The sequence below is a fragment of the Musa acuminata genome, chromosome BXJ2-3 (assembly GCF_036884655.1).
Source record: "Musa acuminata AAA Group cultivar baxijiao chromosome BXJ2-3, Cavendish_Baxijiao_AAA, whole genome shotgun sequence".
Lineage (NCBI taxonomy): Eukaryota > Viridiplantae > Streptophyta > Magnoliopsida > Zingiberales > Musaceae > Musa > Musa acuminata.
Genome location: NC_088340.1, coordinates 3,563,253 through 3,586,258, shown reverse-complemented (window position 1 = coordinate 3,586,258; position 23,006 = coordinate 3,563,253). Strand labels below are relative to the sequence as shown.

The following is a 23,006-nucleotide window of genomic DNA, read 5'->3' as shown; positions in this document are numbered from 1 at the left end:
CAAAATTATTGGGTTATATACTACTAGAATTTTTGTTTTCTTTTTTATGCCAAATCATAGCTTGAATATGTGATACTAAACAAGATTTGGGATAACAGTAAAATTAATTCACCTCTCATTATATCTCGAAACAAAAGATGCATTAGATACGCTTACAGATTGGACGATAGGATAAAATATATTTTGAAAGCAGAGAATAATACATCACCAATTTACAATGGAATAAACATACACAGGAAAATACTTTTCTGAGCAAATTCAAACACCACTGGCAAGTGACAAGAAGTTACTCTCCCAATTCTTCTATATATCATCACGAACAAAATGTTAATGTACAAGCAAGAAAATAATAAGAATTTGAATATGAGGACAAGAATTTGTTGTTCAGATTAAACTTGAACTCCCTTGAAGAGGGGCAGCAAATGGATCACCAAATGGATTGGAGGATGCAACCTGGGGATGAGAAAAATGAGACTGATAGGTTTGTGGGATGATCATGTTCTGTTGCTGCTGCTGTGTCATTAAAGCCATTTGGACATTGGGTGGAGGTGCAATGCAGTTCGACATAGCAAAAGGGTCCATGGATTCATAAGGATTGGCAGCTACTCCACCATGACATACTGCTGTATTCTGCAGTCTCCTAGCAGCATCATCATACAAGCTATCGAGCAGGAGCTGGTCGAATCCACCAGCCTGTTAAGGGCAAACAAACTGGACTTATTAATGGAAGATAATTGCATGATTTGACATAGTATCAGAAACAAGTTATTGTTGGACTAAGCTGATATAATGATAAGCGGTCTCATCTCACATATTTCATATCCAAAGTGATGGATACGACTTCCACTTACAATAAAACTGGATCTTTGAGAACTTATGATATTTCAACTATTATAGAACTTCTTAGTCCTTTATTTGGTCTATGGTCATTCCTAACTACTTCAAGAAAACAAGATACACATTGATCACCACAGAACTTAGGCAATCTAGACACACTTCTCTTGACAGAAAAATGGAAAAGCTGGTCCAGGAAGATAACAAGAGAAATCAGCAAGCAGTGTTTTAAGCAGTTATTGTTGCCTAAAACAGGATTTAATCTTGCCATGTAAACAACACATACCAGCTTGCTTTCAGTGGGTTGGTTGTTATTGTTGCTTGATGTTGTCACCAGTGCCAGCTCCCAGCCTGAAGAGTCTCCCGGACTGAATAAATCACCAGTGGCTGTTGGTATAGAATCACCCCCTATAGATATATGCACAAAATTTTGAAAGAAAATTCAAGTTAATGGACAAAATACTTAGAGAGGCACCGTAGAACGCAAACAAAATATTCTAAATGTGCAAGTTTATCACTTAGTTGGATGAATGGATACAGGCAGAAAACAAGCATTTGGCATTGTGTATGGTTTTACTGTTAGAAATGAGGTGGAGTTGTGGAAGAAGAATAATTGGGGAAGAAAATAAAAGTCTAAATTTGTTTTGGTTTCAGATGTTAAAGCTTATGATCTCCTCTCATCAATTTATAGGAGATGATAATACAAAACTACATTCATAAAAGATAAAAACTAAGGATTCCCTCAGCTTTCTAGATGATATATTTTCTTTTCACAAGATATCTTGACAACTTTGTAGACATATCAACTTTTGAGGAATTACAACATCTTCCAACAGGATTTTATCTTCTTCTAAAATATCCAAGATATTCTCATCTTTTCAAAAGATCCATGCCATATTTCAAAATGCCAAAATCTTTCTTCATATAAGATCAAGTAAGATGGACTAAATTAAGCTTAATTTCAACAATCCCCCTTAAGGTTAATTTTTTTTCATCCATCATGCCAAGAAGTGACTTAAACTTGGTAAATGAGTGAACTCCAAGTGGTTTGGTAACATATTGGTTACTTAGTCTTGAGTCTTGATAGGAATGAGTTCAACTTTATTTATCTTCACATGCTCCCGGAAAAAGTGACATTTCAAGTCAATGTGCTTGCTCCTTTCATGATGCATCGGGTTCTTTGCTAGTGAAATAGTGAATTTGTTGTTGATGTAAATTTATGTTGCTTCTCATTTGACATGCATCTTCTCTGGCAAGCTTCTTAACTATATAGCATGACAAGCGCATGAGAATGCCACAATCTATTCGGCTTCAAAAGTTGAGAGTGTCACAATTTGTTACTTTTTAGATGTCCAAGTGATTGTGGTATCTCTCATATAAAACATAAATCCGTATGTGTTTCTTCTATATCATCAACATCTCCTCTCCAATCGCTATCGAAATATCTGAGAAGTTGAAAATTGTTAGAACTCGAATTGAATAAACCATTTGGAGAGAGTACCTCTTGATGTAGCATAAAATTCATTTAGTGGCCTTCCAATGAGTTGATTTAAACTCCTCCATAAATTGGCTTACTAATCCGATGGCCGATGCTATATAGAATGTTTGGTCTTGTGCATGTTAGATATTTTAAATTTCCAACCAAGCTCTTGTAAAGAGTTGCATATATTGCTTTGTCTTAATCATTCTTTGATAGCTTGACACTACATTCTATCAATGTGCTAATTGGGTTGCAATCGTCCATCTTGAATCTTTTAAGAACTTATCTTGCATATGCTTCTTATGAAATGAAGATGCCCTCTTTGCTTTGTTTCACTTTTATGCCAAGGAAATAAGACATCAACCTCATATCGATCATATCAAACTCCTTTGTCATGGCTTGCTTGAAATCTTAGAATATATGAGGATTATTCTTTGTAAAGATTAGATCATCTACATGTAAGCAAATATGTAACATGCGTCCATCTTCTTCTTTAAAGTACAAAGAATACTCATAAGGACATTGCTTGAAACCATTAATTTTAGAGTAAGCATCAATCTTAGCATTCCAAGCCCTTAGAGTTTGCTTCGACCCATATAAAGACCTTTTCAATCTTAGAACTTTATTTTTATATCCATTCTCAATATATCCCATAAGTTCAATATAAACTTCTTCTTCTTCAAGAAAATCATTTAGAAATATGGACTTCACATCTAATTGATAAATTTTTCATTTGTTTTAAGCAGCTAAAGAGATAAGCAATCTAATGGTTTTCATTCGAGCAACGGGATCATATACCTCATCATAGTCAATAGACTCAAGACCAAATTTTTTGCTTGTGTCATTTTGCCATTAGTCTTGCTTTATACTTTTTAATTTCTCCTTGAGCATTCTTTTTTCACTTTAAAAACTCATCTGACTCTTATGGGTTCATGACCTTTAGGTAAAGTTGTGATCTATCGTGTTTTGTTCTTCTTTATAGCATTAATCTCTTTATCTATTCCTTTCCTCCACTTCTTATCTTTAATTGTATTTTCAAAAAAAAAAACTTCTTCAATAGCATAAAGATAAACAAGATTGAGTTGGTTTATCACCTCGTACAATTCTTATATGCTCCTTGTTTTTCTTGATGTCGGACTTTCTTCAAAAGATAAGCTTGATATAAAGAGATGATAGAGGTGTAAGATCTTCATTTATCACTTTGTCTTTGCATTCCTCCATATTTATACTCCAATTCCATACTCCATCTGTATGAAACTCCACATCTCTTCTCACATACATTTTCTGTTCTTTTGGATTAAATAACTTGTAGGCTTTAGATCAAGTATTATAGTCAATGAAAATATATTTGAAACTTTTGTCATCTAATTTTATTTTTCTTTCATCTGAAACAGAGGCATAGGCAATACATCCAAAAATCTTTAAATGAGAGATGTTAGGCTTCTTGCCACTCCAAGTTTCTTGTGGTGTTATGTCTTCAAAACTCATTGTTGGACATCTTTTGAGTAGGTAAACCGCATATACAATGACTTCACCTGAAAACTCCTTTGACATCTTATTTTGTAGCATGCTTTTGACCATGTTGAGGATGGTTCGATTTTTTCTCTCCACCACACCATTTTCTAGAGAAATAAGGTGTCGTTAATGGTCTTTGAATACTACATGCTTCACAAAAGCCTTCAAACTCTGATGTGAATTCTTCTCCATGGTCCAATCATAAGGCCTTGATGGTATAACCACTTTGGTTCTCCACTGTGCTTTGAACTTCTTGAATGATTCAGAACCTCTTATTTCTCCTTTAGGAATTAGACTCATGTTTTCCTACTAAAATTATCAATAAATGTTAGAAAATAACAATGCTCACCATAAGAAGTTGGAGATATTGGTCCACATATGTCGGTTTGGATTAGTTCAAGAGGCCTCTTTACATGATAGATTGACTCCTTTGGAAAGCTCTTCCTTAGTTGCTTGTCAAGAATACATGCCTCACAAAATTGATTTTGAGAGTTGATGTGTGGTAATCCTTCCACCATCCTTTTGTTTGATAATAACTTGAGTGCACCAAGGTTGAGATATCCAAGCCTCAAGTGTCATATCCAAGAGCTATCTATCAAATTAGCATTCAAACATTTATGATCAACATGCTTTATGTTCAATATAAATAACTTTTTGATCATTTGCACTTGTGCAATTATCTTTATGCTTTGATTTCTTAGTATGAGTGTTCTATTCTCTATATGCACATTATAATTTATATCCTTTCTCCAAAAGTTATCTCAAACTTAAAATATTTATCTTAATGTTGGGCATAGAATAGACATTAGAAATAAAATGATGATTTTTATTTTTAGCTTGAATAAGGATTTTACCTTTCCCCTTTACTTTCATCTTTGAGAAGTCTGCAAAAGAAACTTGTCCATTGACTTCTTCATCTAGCTCTATGAACATATGCTTATGCCTACACATGTGATTGCTTGCTTCACTATTCAAGTATCAAAAGTCTTTATTGTGAACATTTCCTTCCTTTTTGTTCTAGAAATAAGATAAACTCATTTTTTTTAAATCATTTTTCATATAGTTAGCCTTCTCATCAACTTGGTTAAAATCATTATACTAACATTTCGATAAATAATGACCAATCTTGTTGTAAGTATAATAATGAAATTTGAATTTATTATACATTCTTTCTCTCAAGGAACCACATCTTTCTCCTTTCTTGGGGCATTCTTCATCATTATTGTTGTGTTGTAATTGTCCTCGGCCTCTTCCATGGTCTCTACCACAGCCAGGACCATGACCATGACCTTTTTGGTTCTTTCTCCTTTAGCTTCTTTATTATTGTCTTTAAGGGAAAGCTTGCTTTGAAGAGCTTGCTCTATTTATTCTAACTTCTTCTTTTGTATTCTTTATTCATTAGCTTGCAATGAGTCTATAAATTCATCAATGGTCATGGCTGATCCTTTGATTCTTCAATGGCCACCACAACATAGTCAAATTTTACATCCAAGGATCTTAGAAATTTCTCCACCACTCAGTTGTCTTGTAATGTCTCACTATTTCTTCTTAGTTGGTTAATAATGACCAAGACTCTTGTGAAGTAGTCTGAAATGGATTATACCTCCTTCATCTTTAATGCTTCAATCTCACCCCATGAGCTTGGAATCATACCTTCTTCATATCTCTATTCTTTTACAAAAATTTTGAAGAATCTCTCATGCTTGCTTGGAGTTGGTGGTGATGGCAACTTTCTCGAATGCTCCTTCATCAAGCCCTTGATAGATTAAAAAAAAAAAGAGCTTTTTTTCTCTCACTTTCTTATATCCATTAAGGAATTCTTTTGACTCGACATGAGTGTAGCTTCATCTTGGAGCTCATTATATCCCTTCTCTACTATCTCCCATACATCTTGCGATCTAAGCAAGGCCTTCATTTGGATACTCTAATTTTCATAATTGTTAGTAAGATAGGATATAGAGAATGATATATTGGTAGCCATCTTGGATAATTTGGCTCAGACATCACTTTGTTAAAAATGAGGTAGAGTTGTGGAAGAAGAATGGTTGAGGAAGAAGATAAAAGCCTAACTTTATTTTGGTCTCGAATGTTCAAGTTTACATTCAAATGATCTCCTCTCATCTATTTATACGAGATGATAGGATAAGACAACATTTATAAAAGACAAAAACTAAAAATTTTCTCAATTTTTAACTTTTTAGATGATATATTTTCTCCAAGATATCTTAACAATTTTCTAGACATATCAACTTTTGAGAGATTACAACATCTTTGAAGAGGATTTTACCTTCTTCCAAAATATCTAAGATATTCTTCATCTTTTCAGAAGATCCATATCCTTTTTCAAGATACGATAATATTTCTTCATCCGTAAGATCGACTAAATTAAACTTAATTTCAACATTTACATCCTATCTTTCTACTCATGTGAAATAAAAAAAGCTGAAGCAATAACCATGAGCGCAAATTTATAAGCAGCAGCCAGATAGAAAATACAATACATTCTAAAAAAGATGCAACTTGTAAAAAATGATGGAATTACCAGGTGGAATAGCCAGAGCCAATGCATTAATCTCGTCAAGCTCAGCAGCAACTGGAATTATTTCATCCAAACCCTTCATCGCAAATTATGATATCGAATCAGATATTAAATTGAAAATGCCAACTGCAAACAGAAGGAAGAAAAGGTGGAAAAGGGAATTGTACCAGTAAATCACCCATCATTGCTGGCTCAGCTGGGATCTCAGCAACAGGTTCTTTTTTCTCAACAAATTCAACTGGTGAAGGTTCGGTATCTTCTACAACAGGTTTCTCTGAAGACTCTGGGGAAGAAGTTTCATCTTGTTTATATTCCAATGAGTTTCTTTCCTGATATTCCTGCTTCAACATTCCAGATAAATCTATCATAGTAAGTGATCTTTGAGAGAATTGATGTATAGGAATCCGGAGGAAAAAAAGGCAACAGAATCTAAATGCTGAGGCAAAAATAAATTGGAAAAGTCAAGTACCACAAACCAGTTGATACAAATTTGAGAGGAGAAGAAAATAACTGTTTCATATGGGACAATATTAGAAGCTGCTTTCTTGTAAGATTCTTTAATTTAATTAATCGAAGTCAAATTGTTTCCACCTAAAAGTTTTTCCTTGGAATCAATGCCATAATTAATTGAAGGCAGTTGACACTACATCCTGATAGAAAAACAATTCTAGCTAATATTGACTTGATAAAACATGTGGAGGAGTTCTATAGCGAACTCCAACTCCTTTTACCAGCAAAAAGAGGATGAACATAAGATATCAACTGATAGTTAGAAAATGCACAGTCAGCTAGTTTTTTTAGTCATATAGTTTTTCAATATAAGGTAAAAAGGACATAATATTTTCAATATTCCAAGTCACTATTTGAACTTCAGTAAGTGTACATTTAAACTTCCACCAATTTAGCAAATGGCCGAACAAGATTTGATTGTTAGGATCATGGTTCACCTTACTAGTCCATATCAATGTACCAACCAACCATTGGTACAATACGTACCGATCCGTACAGATGTACCAACACATAATATGATGGAATATATCAATAAATCGGTATGTACCCCCCCGTACAGGTCCCTTATCAGACTGATATATACCACGCATATCAAGTATCTCTTAAATGTATTGCAGATACAATAGCTTACTATTTGCTCTGAAGCATGAAAATAAAATGAAATAAATCAATTTTGCACTACTGATGTTCTCGTTCTTTCTCACAGATATATCATCCTGCTGTCCAAGCATCTAAGTGAACTGTGAGAGAACCAAAGTGATAACTTTGCACATTATAGAACAGATTTAGCTCTGATTGTTCAATAATTGATCACCAAAATTATGCATTATTGCCAAAATCCATGCTCCCAAAGGACAGAAAAATTATGTCAATTAATTTGATAAATGGAACATTTTAATTTCTCACTGTATAATGTTTTCAGACACTGAGCTGATTGGTACCTAGATGTACCTGACAGTAAGCCTACCACCCAATATTGTATCAGATTGAAATTTAGAGCATTTCAGTCAGTGCAACAATTCATTTTTCAAAAGCATAATCGAGCTGCATTATGCAGAACAGAACTAAGGACTAAGTTTGTTTAAGACCATTGTAATTAATAACAAAAAGAATTATTTAAGAAGTATAATGGGACTGTTTCCATTGATACTCTTATACACATAACCATACAAGTGAAAAATCACAAGAACTGGTCCAATTTGTAAATTGGAAGAAATAGAGAGAGACTAAGAATAAATTTTATAAAACAAATCATATGCATGTAAAGATGGATATATAAATGTTCACATGCTCCAAGAATAAATTTTATAAAACAAATCATATGCATGTAAAGATGGATATATAAATGTTCACATGCTCCATTTTATATAGAAGGCCATTGTAAATCAAATATAGCATAATTGCACACTGGAATCCGTATATATGTGGTAAATGCTTAAAGACACTCACCAGTGTCAGGTTTGAGACTGAACCAATTTTGGGTGCTTCTCTAATGTATTCTTCCATAGTTGCTATAAATGAAGGAGGTGGCTGAAGAATAGGTATTGACATCAAAAGCATATATAGACCATGACTATAAAAGGTGGGTATGAAGGGTGCAAGTCAAGTTCAAGTTAAGATGACCAAATCACCTCTCTCAAAATTGGAAACTGAAAGTTCCTGGCAAGCTCCAGAGCTTTGCAGAACTCATAAAATTCAGAAAGATTTTTTGCCTGTCAATATATAAGATTCAACTTGAGTTAGTTTTGTCAAGAAATTTTCTGGCACTTCCTCTTCTTATTAAAGAGAAACAAAGCCCAAAATGATGCAAGATACCAGCTGGCCTGCTCTTTTATAGATGCTGAGCGCTTTAATAGCCTCATGTCTTGACATCTCAAAGAACTGCAGTGAATTATTGATTCATCAAAAGAGGGAAAGGGCTAAACTGATACAAGCCAGATAAAAACTATGAAAAAGAACATTACCAAATCCACAAGATTGATTATCCCATCGTTGATTGCACAATACGTTTTAAAGCTCTCTTTTAAAACCTGACTCATGAACAATAAAAAATGTCAAGTTTGATTCTCATAAAGCAAAGCTCTCATCATATAGCTTTTACCACTGTAGGATCAATGGAGGGTCAAATATATGGAGTCATGCCCTAGATGAGCGGTTTTTGTGTTAAATAAACCCTCATGCCAAGTTTGAAATGGAGCACCTCACATTTGTGTAAACGTCTGATGTGACGGCGATTGATCACTTCTATTTATTGATATAAGGATAAATGAGCATGATTAAGATCATCAACAATCTGAAGGAGGTTCATAAGAAAGTAGGCTTGGATAGGCAAAGAGTATAGAACCAGAACTAAAAACCATGTGTATCCCAAGATGTAAGTGCAAGAATAAGTTTCAAAAGACTTTAGCAAATGGAAGGGAGTTATTCTAATTAAGGACTTGGAGATAGTCAGAAACAGAACTAATAGTGAGGCTTGTTACATCTATGCACTTAGTAATGTTAAGCAATTCATACTGCCCTAGTATCCACTCAATCTTCCACTTTCCCTATCAGTAAGAAGGGAGATAAAGTATTATGAGAAAAAGAGCACCAAACTGCTGAGTCAACAAATATATATATATATATATATATATATATATATATATATATATATATATATATATATATAAGATTTATAGAAAAGAAAAAAAACCAATGAGACAAAAAGGTTTCAATGAGGTGTCTATTGCTCAGGTCAAATTTGTCACAGTTGCAACAATTCTTAAGTCCCACTCTGTATGAAACAGAAAACTGAAATGTGCCTGTGAGGATCTGAGATGATTGGCAATTCTTGGGGATGTTAATGTATTTAATTGAGAAAATTTCTGAAGAATAAAATAATCAGTTGCAATCTAAATTCATATTGAAGAACTTGGACGAGAAGGTTTCTCTACAAGAGATAAAGTAATCATCATTTGTTTTCATGGAAGAGATAAAAAAGACTTTAAATGATAATTGGCTCATTTAAGTAATAAAATCTCAATAAGCCTGAACAAGGATGAAGGAGAAGGTAGAGTCTGCTTGGCACTATGGCCAATATGTGATCTTTAAGGAATTCAACCAACCAATATTGGTAACTTGTAAATGCTGATTAAGATTGAAGTAATAGTTAATAGAGCTCAAGGCTTTCCTGATATGGTTTCTAAGTTTGCTGAAAAGGCATGTATCAGATCTCATAATTCATGGTTTGTATTTTTTCACCAAGATAACACAAAAGGAGCATAAACATACCAGAGCCAAGGCATACTGTATAAGATAGTTGCCAAATGCTGCTCCTTCAGGCTAAAACAAGTAAAAATATTTGCAAGTAAATAACACTGAACTAATACGAGAGGAAGAACTTAGTAATCATTACTAAAAATAAGAAAAAGCCTCCCAACTTCATTGCCTTTGGCCAACCTTGCATTCAACAAGCCGGAAAAGCAACTGTTGTAAAGCTGGCAACTGCTCTAGAAGCTGCTGACAACCTAAAGTTCTTGTTCTACTGCAATTCTGGAAGACCAAAAACTTATAAAAAGAGCTACTAAAAAAGAAAATGCATGTTTGTACAACAAACTGGCTCTTAGAAGTGAAAAATAGACCTTTGAGGAATCATCTGAAGATCTTCTCAAGTCCTCTGCTTCAATGTCATATCTTAGGATCCTAAAGCATTCAAGTCTCTCCTCCAGGAATAGTGAATAGGTTCGAACCCATGCAGAGCAGTCCCAAGCTAAAAGAAGAAAATGAAATATAAGAAACGCCCTTTACCAGAATTTATTGTGCAAAATGTCAAAGTAAACTAACCAACAGAACTAGAATCGTCCTTGAAATATGATATCTGTAGAATATTTGCTTTATGGCAATAGTGTAATAGCTCGTCTCTGAATGGAGCATCTCCCTCTCTCAATGCCCTGTGGATAACTATCAATGACTTCAGTGCAACCTGTACAATATTTACAGCACAAAAGCTCTGTCAAATATATGAAGTATCATCAATTATAAAGTCTCCTGAATCTGCATAACTATAAAAAAATTTATAAATCATAAGCTCGACAAGTGGCAGTGATAGATGAAAAATGTCATTAAAACTTAAAGTTAGCATAAGCAAGTGGATTCTTCTGCAAATTCTCTAATTCATTGGTTGCGCTAAAGATAGATGTTTAACAAATCGTTTTTTAACTCCTTTATTAAACAAAAGATTGCTTTGGATTACTCACGATCAGTTACTGAACTCGAATAGGATCGAAATGATGCATCACATTTCCAACCTGGAGAAATCAACGAGCATTGTCTGGTACAAATAACAAGGGCACTTACCACCCAGTTACGAGTCTTGGACAATCTCCTAGCCAGTGCGTGCACGCAGTAAGCGACATCAGACCGTGGGCAATTTGCCGACGTAGCAACAAAAATCTCTAAATTACGCACAGAGAAACCATGAGATTAGATCGTACCAGTAAATCAGACATACAAGATCCATTTACTGCGCGTTTTGTAAAATCCAAGGAAGGCTATCAAAGATCCTAGTTCTGTTCTAATGATCCCAACAATTCAGAATACGGATCCGTTGAGCTAAGCAGAAGATTGTATACCAAAAACAAGGATCTGAAGCCGAGGGACTCACTTCTAATGTGGCGTTCCTTGGGCGGGCACTCCACGTGATTCGTGGCCTTGACGACGGCAATGTCAAGATCCTTCGACAACGCAAGAGTCCAAAGACATCAAACAAGATGTACCAGTGTCGGATTCCGGGATGAACGGAGCACAAAAATGCCATTATGATTGCGATATGAAGGAGGAGATCGGACCTTGAACTCGCTGTTGACCTTGGCGAGGCTGACGGTGGTTGTATCCTTGAGCGCGCCGTAGGCCTTCCGCCAGCTCTCTAGCGTCCCCATTCGATCTCGGAGGAGGAGAGAGACCCTGAGCCAAACACTCGTCCCTTGCGACAGCCGAAGAGGAGGAGAATGGCGGAGGAGTAGATCCCGGTGGTATTCGTAATCGCGGCGAGGTTTCTTCCAACGACCTCTCTCTCTCTCTCTCTCTCCTACTTGTCGTTAGAATGTAAAGGCCACTGCCCCTGCACACGAGAAGGAAACCCGACAAAGTACCCAAACGGGTTAAGTGGGGCCCGCAAATCATGTTTCTGCGGGTGCAGCACAGGAGACGACGCTTTGGGGTAATCGGTCTGGCGTTGTAGCGGTTCGACTGGTTTAAACTTCGCAACGTTACGCGGCATCCGTGCTCGTCTGCGGATGATCATCTACTTGGGATCCTGACCGTCCGATGGGCGAAACAGGGAGAAGTGCTGTTGTTATGCACATCACAAACGACGCATCTTTTTCTGTGTGAAGAGCATGCAAATATGCTGATCTTTTCTATTCTTTTTTATCTTATATAGTTGTTCTTCCATTAGGTTGTTCCTTGATGCATTTAGTGGCCTGCACTGTGCGGCGTGGGTGTTGGTTGATGATAGATACCCAATATAATATAAGCTGCTGGCAGGGTGATTAATTTCCTCCATGCAAAAAGTGGCACATCTAAAGCAAGGAGTTTGTAGTTGGCCTGTGCACATTTCATCCTCTCACCCATTGTCAGTTACTATGTCATTGTGTTGAATGCTCGTGAGGAAAGGCGATACCAAGATGACAAGCACGTTGATGGGTGATGATGAACGATGATTATTATTTCATGAACGACGTTATCGTCCCAATCTGATACACATCAATACGACGAAGAGAACCAACCGCTAAATCAAACCACACAAACTTACTCGACCTGCCTTAACCATGGGATCGTTAACTACAATCTGAACCAATCACTACAATCAAAATTCAACATATCTTCTGCGACAAGCCAACCCAATGGGGTAATTCTCAAAAATAGAGCAAGAGAGCCCAATCAAAACAAACATGTGGCTGAAAGCAAAATACAAGCAAATGAGCAAGGAATATAACACATCCATTATCCACATAATACAATTTATAATATGAAACACCTTGCTAGGATCAGTGATGATTACAAAAAGAAAAAAAAAAATCCTCACGTGGATGGTCAAAATCGGGCATCGTGCGTGCCAGGAGGACCAACAGTGATGACAATTTTCTGATAGGGGATGGTCAAAATTGGGAAGCAAAACTAACACACCATGTGGTACATCAACCTTAACTCTTTTAAGTGCAGCCGCTCAAAAGAATAAAATGATCAATGAGGACGCATAAGAAGCGCATAAGCTCAGATAACTTAATCATACATGATGAATTGCACAGCATCAACAATTTTGTTTTCACCGACCACCACCTTGTGTAACTACAATCGTTGCACAACGCTGCTGTTCATCCTAATTTCTGCTTTCTACTGGCTAGCCGAGGCTTCAGCTGCATGAAAATATACCTTCTCAGAACAAATAATCATTGTATTAAGTATCTAACATCTATATCCATGATTCACGGATGCCAACTCGATCGTATGAAGACAAAGCAATGTGTATTTGTTTTAAACTCAGGCATCAGAAACACCAAGCATTTAAGTTGACAAGATCATGAGTATACAATAAAATAAAAAAATTGTGATCCTATGAGAGACTACTTGCATGACTAAAATCCTGGTCGCAGGTTGCAAAGAAGCATCCAAATAAACACTTATGGGGAAAAAGAAAATATATGACTTACCATCTCTATGAATTTAAGGTGCTTCAGGACAACTTCTGTTTCCAGTTCCTAGAATCACATATGAGAGCATATTTAGCAAAGCATAAAAACAAAGTAGTCCAAATTGGTGATTTCACACAATCAAATGCCATAAAGCTGAGAAAGATTTGACGAACAGCAGATCCCGCATTAACAGGTACTACAACAAGCATGAAATAACAAAGAAATTGAAGGGTAATCATGCAATCAAATGCTATAAAAATGAAAAATAATAATGGCTATAAATGGAAATATTATATCGCAAAACAGTTCACTATCAACAGAGGAAAAGAAAAGATGACAGCCTGTCTCATTTTCGTCTGCAAACATAACAGCATATCAAACATTCTGCAGACTGTCATGGCTACTTACCTGTAAAGGTAAATTATACTGAAGAAACAACCTATTACCTAATGCTCCATGTAACAACCTAAGCTAACTAATATGGCTCTTTGGGGTAGAAGACACTATCATATGAGCCAGCTGCATTAAAAAAAAAAAATCAACCAACAACTGAGGAAATGCATTGATAAGTGTGCTTTAATGTTTGTGCTTGTTCACTGATAAATTACATAGAAGTATATTAACCACTCGATACACTTACTAAATGAAATATTTCAACTATTTAAGAACAAAAGAAATTCCAGAATTAATATGAACAAATCAGCACATGTTCACCAAAAACAAATTATTACTACGTTTTTTTAATAAATGAAAGATCTTCTATGTTCTAACATGTTGCCATTATGTCTGTAAATTAGATTATCATCGTACATCCAACAATTTAATCAGGATTGTTGTGATGCAATACAGGATTTTGATGGAAAAATTAAATCAGAAAGAACAGCACATAATATCTGAGAGACTGTAAACAGTATAACTGATTCGAAAAGGTTACTCGAGAAAAATAATGGATTTGCAGAAGGAATTGCCAAACTAATGAAAACTACCAACATAAAACAGTAACTGCAAAAAAGAAAAAATAATCTAACAATCAATAGAGGAGATAAATTGGAACAAAGAAACCTTACAAGACAGATAAGCTTGAGTGGTCAGACCAACACACAAATATCAACAATGGATCCACAAGTTAACTTATCCTGGAGCATGACATTAGAATCAGGCTCATTCCCAACTAGTTACCACATTGCAACTATAGAAAAGAGGACAAATAATAAATGCATAATATAAACAATAAACACAACTTTGGATATTGTAGTTTAAAAAGCAATTAAGGTCCAAAGATATTGTCTAAATGCAACTTTAACCTGAGGAACAGCACAGTCAGCATGAATTGCATCCCAAACCACCGCACAAGAACAATCCCAATCATCAGTTTGAACTACAAACAATGGTGCCCTGCAACAGATCCAAAGAAGATAACTTTACAAAGTTATCGATCTAGCATCCACAGTATTATTAGCATAATCAATTTAAATGGGAAACTTCCAAAGTTCAATAACTGTTTACTGCACTGGTCCTGTATTAGATAGCACAAAACATTACAGAGCAGGTTACGTTAATTGTACCATTGCTACTTTCCAGTCAAATTACCTATTGTGATAAGGTTCAAAGGAATAAACTGATTAAGATTGTATGTCATTGTGATTATCAAACTGCTAAGCATAATGAGAATAAATACTAAACCCACTACTACTAGTAATGTTTTCATTCAAGAACAAGTGTTGTGATTAGATGATCTAAATCAATTAGGATAATTGGTGTGAGAAAAGGTTGGGAACCTAAGATCTTTTCTAGAAACAATAAAACAATATTTATATGCTCTTGATTAAACTAGACATATCAAATTATACAGAGCTCAATGGTGGGAAAATCCATGTAATTGAATCCAGATAGTTGGGACAATTACAGCTTCATTGTTGTTGTTGTTGTCATAATGTGCTAAAAACTCAACCTCAAATGTGGGTTGGAGCAGTCTGCTATTTCTTCCGAAATTATCATTCATGAATACTGGTTGCGCTATGGATGGTTGCTACCCCATAGGTATATTTGTAATCAATGTCTGTGTCTTTCCCGCTTGATTGGAGACACTAGTTCAGGAATGAAGGAGAAAAACTACATAACACAAGTGTTATATAATAAGTTCAATAAAGATTGAGAATTTAAAATGTAACTTGTGACATTAAACCACAAAATAAAGATACAACCATGATACATCTTCAGGGAATACCAAATTGCAAAGGCTTTCATCGATTTACCCAAATTTGGTCAGACCAGCACCAAGTTATTGCAACCCAAGCCAAATCATATATTAATCAAGATTATCACACAGAAAAAGGGTCAAAATTCTAAATCTACTTCATCCTTAATCTCTGCCAGGACAAGCTTTCTTTGACCCATAATTTAATCACTGCTTTTTTCTTCCTACCTACCCTACCATCTGACATCTGTATCCACCTCCATCCAGTTTTTGCCATCAACTATAACTAATGTTGGATGAATATGATGCTCTTCATTCATCAATGGTAATCGTATATTTGGTGGCATATCTCACTGAAGTTACCTCTTTGTTTTTCTTTCTCATATGAACAAAAAAGAAAGAAAAAAAAACTGTGATGTAGGAGGTTATGTCAATTATGCAGCAAAATTGTTATGTTTGAAGTTTCTCTAAAGAAAATGCTCATCTATTATGTCTTAAAGCCAATCCCATAGAGACTTAAAACTATAAATATTGAACAATATTTAATCCTGAACAACTACAAGTGTATATAAAATCTTCTGCCAGAAAAAAATACAATATCATTAATCTGAATAAAACCAACAAAAGGAAGCAAATAAAAGTACCAATACGACAATCAATATAAAAAAGGATAGCAAAAACTTCTCTACATTCATACTGTCTACATTCAGGAGCACCACTTGCATAGTCTAAATTGAATTGTTATAACGATTTCATATACCAAAAGTGTTTGCAGGTTATAAAGTATTTCAGTAGGGTCCACATGCATGGTATTCACAAATCATTTTTACCACTGTTTCATCCTCAGTGAAAACCAAACATGTTTAATCCTATTAAACTTGTTTTGCTAGTAAAACCTCCCAATTTCTACCATCAACAAAACTGCTAATTCGTCCTCTAGTATTGACTCAATAACTATACTTTAATTGTTATAAAATAAAATACTATTCAATAAAATGAATGGATAAAATATCTGCAAACTTAATCACACAAAATTCAACAAAAAAGTTTACCTGCGCCACTTTCTACATACAGTACCCTCATCATCATCACCAGTATATACAACTTCTCGACATTGAACCCAATTACCAATAGAAGTAGATTTTGGTGGCCTGGAATTGTTCCATACCTACACAAGGCAATTGATCAAAGAAAAGAAAAGAAACTGAGATATGATAAAATAATTAAAATTAATTTCCCAAGTCTTACACTGAGACTAGAGTATTCAGCAGGATCCACTTCTGAAGGCTCCCCATATGGATTGAAACCACTACAGACATGTACAAACCATGGACCAAGGAGCAATGAGCTTCAATGTGGATGCTAATGTCAAACAAGAAATATTGTGATGCCTATGGATTTAAATTCTGTATCTAATAGCTTTGTTGGGAGAAATAAAAATAAATAAATAAAAGCCCACACTTCATAGAGTTAGCAAGAATGAATAAAAAAGATCAAGTCCACTGAATGATATAACTGCTCATCAGAGAAGAGTAATGACAAAAGTAAAATCAACAAAATCTCCCAAAAGAGGCACACAAGTGGTGTGTAATTTGTTGATATAAAAGGTTCGTCGTATTGCAGCATACCACTCGGTACGAGCGGTATGTACCAATCCGATAGGGGACTGGTACAGGCAGTGTATCGATGCACCCTCATATATCATGTGTCGGTATGCTCAGTACAATTTGGTACATACCGTACCAACAACTGGTCGGTACGTTGGTATGAACCGATAAGACGAACTATGAGAAATACTTGACAGTTAGCTTGTATATATTATTTAGAGGGTGATGATCTTGTAAGCCTTTGCCTTAAATCTCCTTTTCGCCTCTCAGCAGAGAAGCATTAAAATATAACTTGTACATCTATTACCAAAATAACCATCCTCTAGAAATTATACCTCATCCAAGTCAGTCTTTCCAAACATGTCTTCTCATGAAACCTCCCTCTTATCTTGTGACTAAATACTTCCTAAAATTAGTTCATAGCTATAAACTGTGAGTTCAAATAGCAAAATGAAGTATTTAGTCACTGATAGTTCTTTTGTATGATATTAGAAAAGGTTAGTGAATCTATGTGCTTCAACGATAATCATATTTTCATAGTTAAAAGGTTCGTTTGTCAACTCCCATTGTATTTGTGCCGCAATGTAAAGACAAGGAGTACCAAAATTCATGGAAAGAACTATTTCATTAAGATGTAATATGAGTAATTATCTAACTAAAGTTTTAAGGTAGGTTGCTGGAAATTGTGATAGACCAATACTTGACTGATGTGACATGATTGATATCACCAGCCCCCATTACATACTTCAGAGGTCTTCAGAAAAATTTCACAATAGCAACTGTTTAGCAGAAACGAGAATACTAGGATTGGACAAAAGGGCAGGGTGATTTTAATATTTCAATTTTATTCTAGTGATCGAGTAATATGAGAAGCAAATACCTTATTGATCTCATAGAGAATTCCAACTTAACTAAATATAACCTGTAGACATAAATAAGCATGGCCAAGTGCATGAGGCTCCCTTCTATTTTGCACCAAGGTAGATATCTGTATTTATTATCCCCATCCATTCATACATGCAAAATACATCACAAATCACAGACAGAATTGAACATAAACCATGATATAATTCTAAGCAATTGGACAGAGAATGTTTCAAATTTTAAGCAAGGATCATCATGCAGGTATAATGCCAATAGCTGGTTGTCAGTGGGCACCTGGGCATTACTGTACAGGCCACCTGCTGAACCATCTCATGCTAGGCATGCTCCTGTGAATCATGCCAGTTTTACGTATGGGCTCAGAAGTCACACCCATGTTTGGTGATACTAAAATCATGGTTAGACACATCAGGCTATCATAAACAAATGCAGTACTTGGTTCTAAGAATAAAACACAATATTACGATGAAGGTCCTGGTCTTATGCTAGTTCCTACAGGAATTGTTGGGTATTTCACTTATAGGATGGCAACTTGTTAAATGTACTACCAAACTAAATCTTATGAAAATTATGATAGAGGCATTAGAAGCACGCACTCAGGTATTGGACCCGACCAGTCAGGAACTTCCGCTTGAAAATATTTCCCGATGCGAGCCCCAGTTGTATAAGGCTGGCCGTCTCGCAACATGAATGCTATAGGGTCCAAAACTCTATGAGATACTCTTCTCCTGTGCCCTGGAAATTCATCCACCAAAGTACATGTTTTCCCAGATTTCTCATCAATAAAGGACTTTGGCTTCTTACTGAAACAAGATTGACAAAACCACTCATCAACTGGCAAATTTCTTATTTTCGGTCTGCAACAAGACACATGAAACGCTTCTTCACAAAGGTCACAAATTAGCATCTTCAATGGTTGTCCCAATTGACAACATATCTTGCATGATTGAAAAGTGGGTTCATGGTGATCTAGAACCTCAGGAGAAACCCATGCACCACTCTCACATGCTCCCCTAAGTAAACCATTAGTTCTAAGAACAAAAATGCACAGCTCCTTTGCTGAATGGAAATCACCCAATGGATCGGCAATGACATTATCCAATGAAGAGCACTCACCAGTCTCCACTTCATTCTTTATGCAATATGAACTGGGATTATTATTGGACTTTGATGTTGAAAATCTGTCATTTATACCAGAGTTGTAATCTGATTCCGATTTCTGAAGGCACTTGACAGGTGACTCAGTATGTACTTTGTTTTCTCCAATAGATCTATTATTAGGAATACAATTTGGGTCTAATATTACTTCCGTAATAACATCTTTCTGTGAGATGAAGGGAGTTCTGTGATCTAGCAGGTGATAACTTTCAGATAATACATTTCCATTCTCAACAGCTCCACCAAAATCTGCAAATTTCTTATTTCTGTGAGGATTATCATTTTTATCTGACAATGAATTGTCCTCACAACTTACACTAGAATGGCAAAAGGAGCCTTCTTTAGTACTTTCTGATACATTTTCTTTTGACACAAGTGCAACACCATTCTTCTGCAACTTCCTTCGTTTGTACACATAACCATCCATTTTATGCACAAAACTCATGTGCATATCACTTGTTGTTGATATATTGGCACAGGAAGATAATTCTAGAATACTGGAACCAGCTGATTTGCTTTCTTCATCTCTAATAACTGTAAATGTTCTGGGGGTTTCCAAAGGGCACACTTCACAAGTTACAGATTTCTTCCCAGTTTCGTTAGAATGTGACCAACCAAGCAAGTCCATGTTCTGTTGTTGCTATAGTCAAGTGCATACAATGATGATGCGGTAACACAATTAGGATGAGAACTCTGGATCAACATTTCACCTTTTCTCATGGCAACTATGTCTTGGCTGGATTAGACTTTTAAACTGCATTTTATTTTTGGAACATACCTTAAGTGATACAATGATATCTCAGAAGCACAGTCCAAGAGCAAGAAACAACCTGGAACATGTGGACAGAAGGATGGATTTACAACATCATAAAAGTTTTGGCTGTTTCCAGCATAGATAAAGAGAGATTTCATAGTAACCAGATATCAATCAACGAACATATGCCATGAACAAATACTTTCACAAATTATCATGTCTATATTAATGTTTAACAAGTAAAAATGCACTATAAATGTTAACTGAGAAAACATAGAATGAGTCAGATACTGTTCCCTACAAACAAAAAACTTAAACAATTATTATGTATGAAGAACACCAGTTCTAGAATGCATTGTGCATAAAGATGTCACAATTTCAACTTCAAGAGCCCTTGTCACACAATTATTATGTTACTGTTCCCTACCATCTAGGAGAAATTACAAACAAATATTGTGTGGTTCAAGTATCATGTCCACAAAATAAATTCTCAAGTATTTTAAGCCATGTCTCTTTAACGAACATTGTTAGCCTTGTCTATTCGATGTAACACAGGGATAACCAAATGTAAAACCCGCTAGTAGTAGTTTTCATTTAAATTAACTAGTTTTAAAATATCAATCATATGAATTATTAATCTCTAAATTAGGTTTCATATTTCTCTTAGGACTTCCAACCGATTCCACTTTAGGTAAGATCCATGTACATAACTCTACTTTATGAAGATGATGGGTAAAACTATTGTATTTCATTTTAAATAAAAATGTTCTTTCCTTTCATTTTAGGATTTTTGGCAACTACTTTATTTCCTTGGTTCTTTCTTTTAGGAGTTATAGTCAATTATCGTCATGATTCTGTAACTAACTCTTGGTAAGAGTTTTGAGTCCCATTTTGGGTAGATCTGATGAATAAGAACCCTATTTTAGCCAGATTTTTGGTATATTATTTTAAGTCATCAGGAATCAAGTCACAGATGAACTAGGTGTGTATATATATACACACAAATACATATTAAACTCCAACTCTTTTGATCTTGGGATGCCCTCTATAGTGTCTTAATCACTAGGTTTGCTATTTTGCTACAATTCCTAGCCAACGTAGGAATTTGTCTCGTTCAACCATTTTTTGCCAACTCAAGCCTTTCTAATATGGAAACTGAAAATGAGAACGAAAAAAATACATCCACAAATACCACAAAACGAAATAAATCTACCTAGATCTTATCAGAAGTCACTCCTAACATAAACAAGACTCAGACAAAGATCCTATGCAAATTGTCATACATCAAGAATTGAACGAAAACCAGGCCTATAGATCACTTGAGTATGCATATCAGGCTATAATTTATAATGTCCGGACTCGGCATAATTAGCCCCTAGAGAAATTCTTAATCCAAAATAAATTCAATGAGAAATATGTCAAGGTCACTTTTATGGCAAAAACAAACACCTAAGACCAGAAATTGCAGTACCCCTGAATCTGGAACCAGCATTTACCTAAGAAACAAGGAAAAGTGCATCCAAAGAAAAATCCTGCCTAAATTATCTCATGATTTAATCCCGACCTAAACAAGACTTCAATGAAAAACTGCAAGAAAACTAGGCAAACAGATATCTCCGGTATGCACCTCAGGCTATAGTCTCTGATGTGGGTGATTCAGAGAAAAAAACTCCTGTAGAAATATTCAATCCATATAATTTGACAAGAGGCATCCATATAATTTGACAAGAGGCACGAATCTAAGCCACCTTCTTGAATTCAAAGAGAAACCTAACAGCAGAAATCATAACGTGAGACCACTCTAAAACGTCAATGCCCCTGATTCCGGAACTAGCATGACAGGAGGAACAAGGAAGATTTTGCATACAAGAAAAGGGCCCGCCTAGATAACTTCATGGCATGATCCTAACTTAAACAAGACTCAAATCAAGACCCAACCACAAATTTTCCTGCATCATAAGCTGCAAGAAAAAAAGGCAAACACGTCTCTTGGGGATGCATCTCGGCTATAATCTATGATGTGGTCAACTCAGAGCATTTAACCGCTATAGAAATTCTTAATCCAGATAATTTAACAGGAGAGACAAACCAAGGCCGCTTTCTTGAATGCAGAGAAAACCCTAGCCGAGACGTCTTCAATTTTGCGACGCCCCTGAATCCGAAACTAGCGTATTTACACACAAAAAAACATGGAAAATGCATCAAAGAAAACCTTAAAGATCAGCAGAAAGCCTTCCCTTACACGACCCAACAGCATCTTCAGTTCAAGATAAAAAAGATATGGCTCGGAATCAGATAAATTTGGGAACGCAAACAATTTAAACAAGTAACAGAACAATCTTTCCAGAAGAACATGCTCAAAAGCAAGAAATCAGCAGATAGCAAGCAATGAAGTTGGGAGGACGAATCTACCGAAATCTCGAGCGCAAACGCCCCTTCCGGCCTTTCTTGGGGAAGAAAGGGTGAAAGATTCCACATTACTCCTCAAAATAACCAACCGAACGCGTTCCATTTGTAGGGGGTTCAAATAGTATGGGGGGATCTTTTATTCGGAGCGTCCGTCCCAAAAATTCTCCGCCGTTGGATCCAGATGTCGTGAGAGTGAAAGCACTTCCTCGCTGCATCTGCCAAATCAGAGCCGTCAGATCAGCATGGCTCTTCTTGGCACCTTCCAATGAGCGCACCAGGGAACAGGGTTTTTCGTCTCGATAGAACGGTGGGGTCCGCCTCATTCAACTCGCCGCTGACGTCAGATACAGCTCGATGACGCTACCTCGTCCCCCATCCTTGTGAGGGGATCCTATTCCCTGTCTCAGCCAACACAGGTGAAGGCTAATATGTGCTTCTTTGTGATTTCAC

General features: G+C 35.7%; 2 protein-coding genes across 9 annotated transcripts; both read right to left on the bottom strand.

Annotated features, from left to right (window-relative positions):
- Positions 1–282: 282 nt before the first annotated feature.
- LOC135606404 (putative clathrin assembly protein At4g25940) lies at positions 283–11,994 on the bottom strand. The gene is made up of 15 exons (XM_065097425.1): positions 11,705–11,994; positions 11,521–11,590; positions 11,214–11,311; positions 10,701–10,839; positions 10,499–10,626; positions 10,317–10,409; positions 10,149–10,199; positions 8,843–8,908; positions 8,694–8,759; positions 8,510–8,590; positions 8,328–8,408; positions 6,536–6,706; positions 6,372–6,444; positions 1,121–1,242; positions 283–693 (listed from the first exon to the last, which is right to left on the bottom strand). Exons 1-15 carry the CDS (start codon positions 11,792–11,794, stop codon positions 385–387), a joined length of 1,638 nt encoding a protein of 545 aa, XP_064953497.1. The 5' UTR covers positions 11,795–11,994; the 3' UTR covers positions 283–384.
- Positions 11,995–12,836: 842 nt separating this feature from the next.
- On the bottom strand, positions 12,837–22,850 carry LOC135582070 (uncharacterized). 8 transcript variants are annotated; one of them, XR_010485049.1, is made up of 8 exons: positions 22,560–22,830; positions 18,832–20,223; positions 16,995–17,055; positions 16,799–16,914; positions 14,854–14,944; positions 14,617–14,685; positions 13,568–13,615; positions 12,837–13,273 (listed from the first exon to the last, which is right to left on the bottom strand). XR_010485049.1 is itself a non-coding variant. In XM_065098350.1 (7 exons), the coding sequence occupies exons 2-7, from the start codon at positions 20,019–20,021 to the stop codon at positions 13,232–13,234; spliced, it is 1,548 nt and encodes a 515-aa protein (XP_064954422.1). In that variant the 5' UTR covers positions 20,022–20,223; positions 22,560–22,707; the 3' UTR covers positions 12,837–13,231. The 8 variants fall into 8 exon arrangements, 6 of the variants coding, with proteins under 6 accessions (XP_064954422.1, XP_064954427.1, XP_064954426.1 ...); XR_010485050.1 differs by having other exon boundaries at positions 13,242–13,273; positions 14,617–14,738; positions 22,560–22,829; XM_065098350.1 differs by lacking the exon at positions 14,617–14,685 and having other exon boundaries at positions 22,560–22,707.
- Positions 22,851–23,006: the final 156 nt, after the last annotated feature.

Bases quoted from the DNA above. Each gene is read 5' to 3' on its own strand.
- LOC135582070 (XM_065098350.1), bottom strand. From the start codon at position 20,021: ATGGACTTGCTTGGTTGGTCACATTCTAACGAAACTGGGAAGAAATCT. The intron at 14,945-16,798 runs GTAAACTTTTTT...GATCTGTTGCAG, and splicing joins GTATGTAGAAAGTGGCGCAG to GGCACCATTGTTTGTAGTTC. The intron at 13,616-14,853 runs GTTAAAGTTGCA...ATGTGATTCTAG, and splicing joins CTGACTGTGCTGTTCCTCAG to GAACTGGAAACAGAAGTTGT.
- LOC135606404 (XM_065097425.1), bottom strand. From the start codon at position 11,794: ATGGGGACGCTAGAGAGCTGGCGGAAGGCCTACGGCGCGCTCAAGGAT. The intron at 10,627-10,700 runs GTTAGTTTACTT...TTCTTCTTTTAG, and splicing joins GGACGATTCTAGTTCTGTTG to CTTGGGACTGCTCTGCATGG. The intron at 10,200-10,316 runs GTTGGCCAAAGG...TACTTGTTTTAG, and splicing joins TCCGGCTTGTTGAATGCAAG to CCTGAAGGAGCAGCATTTGG.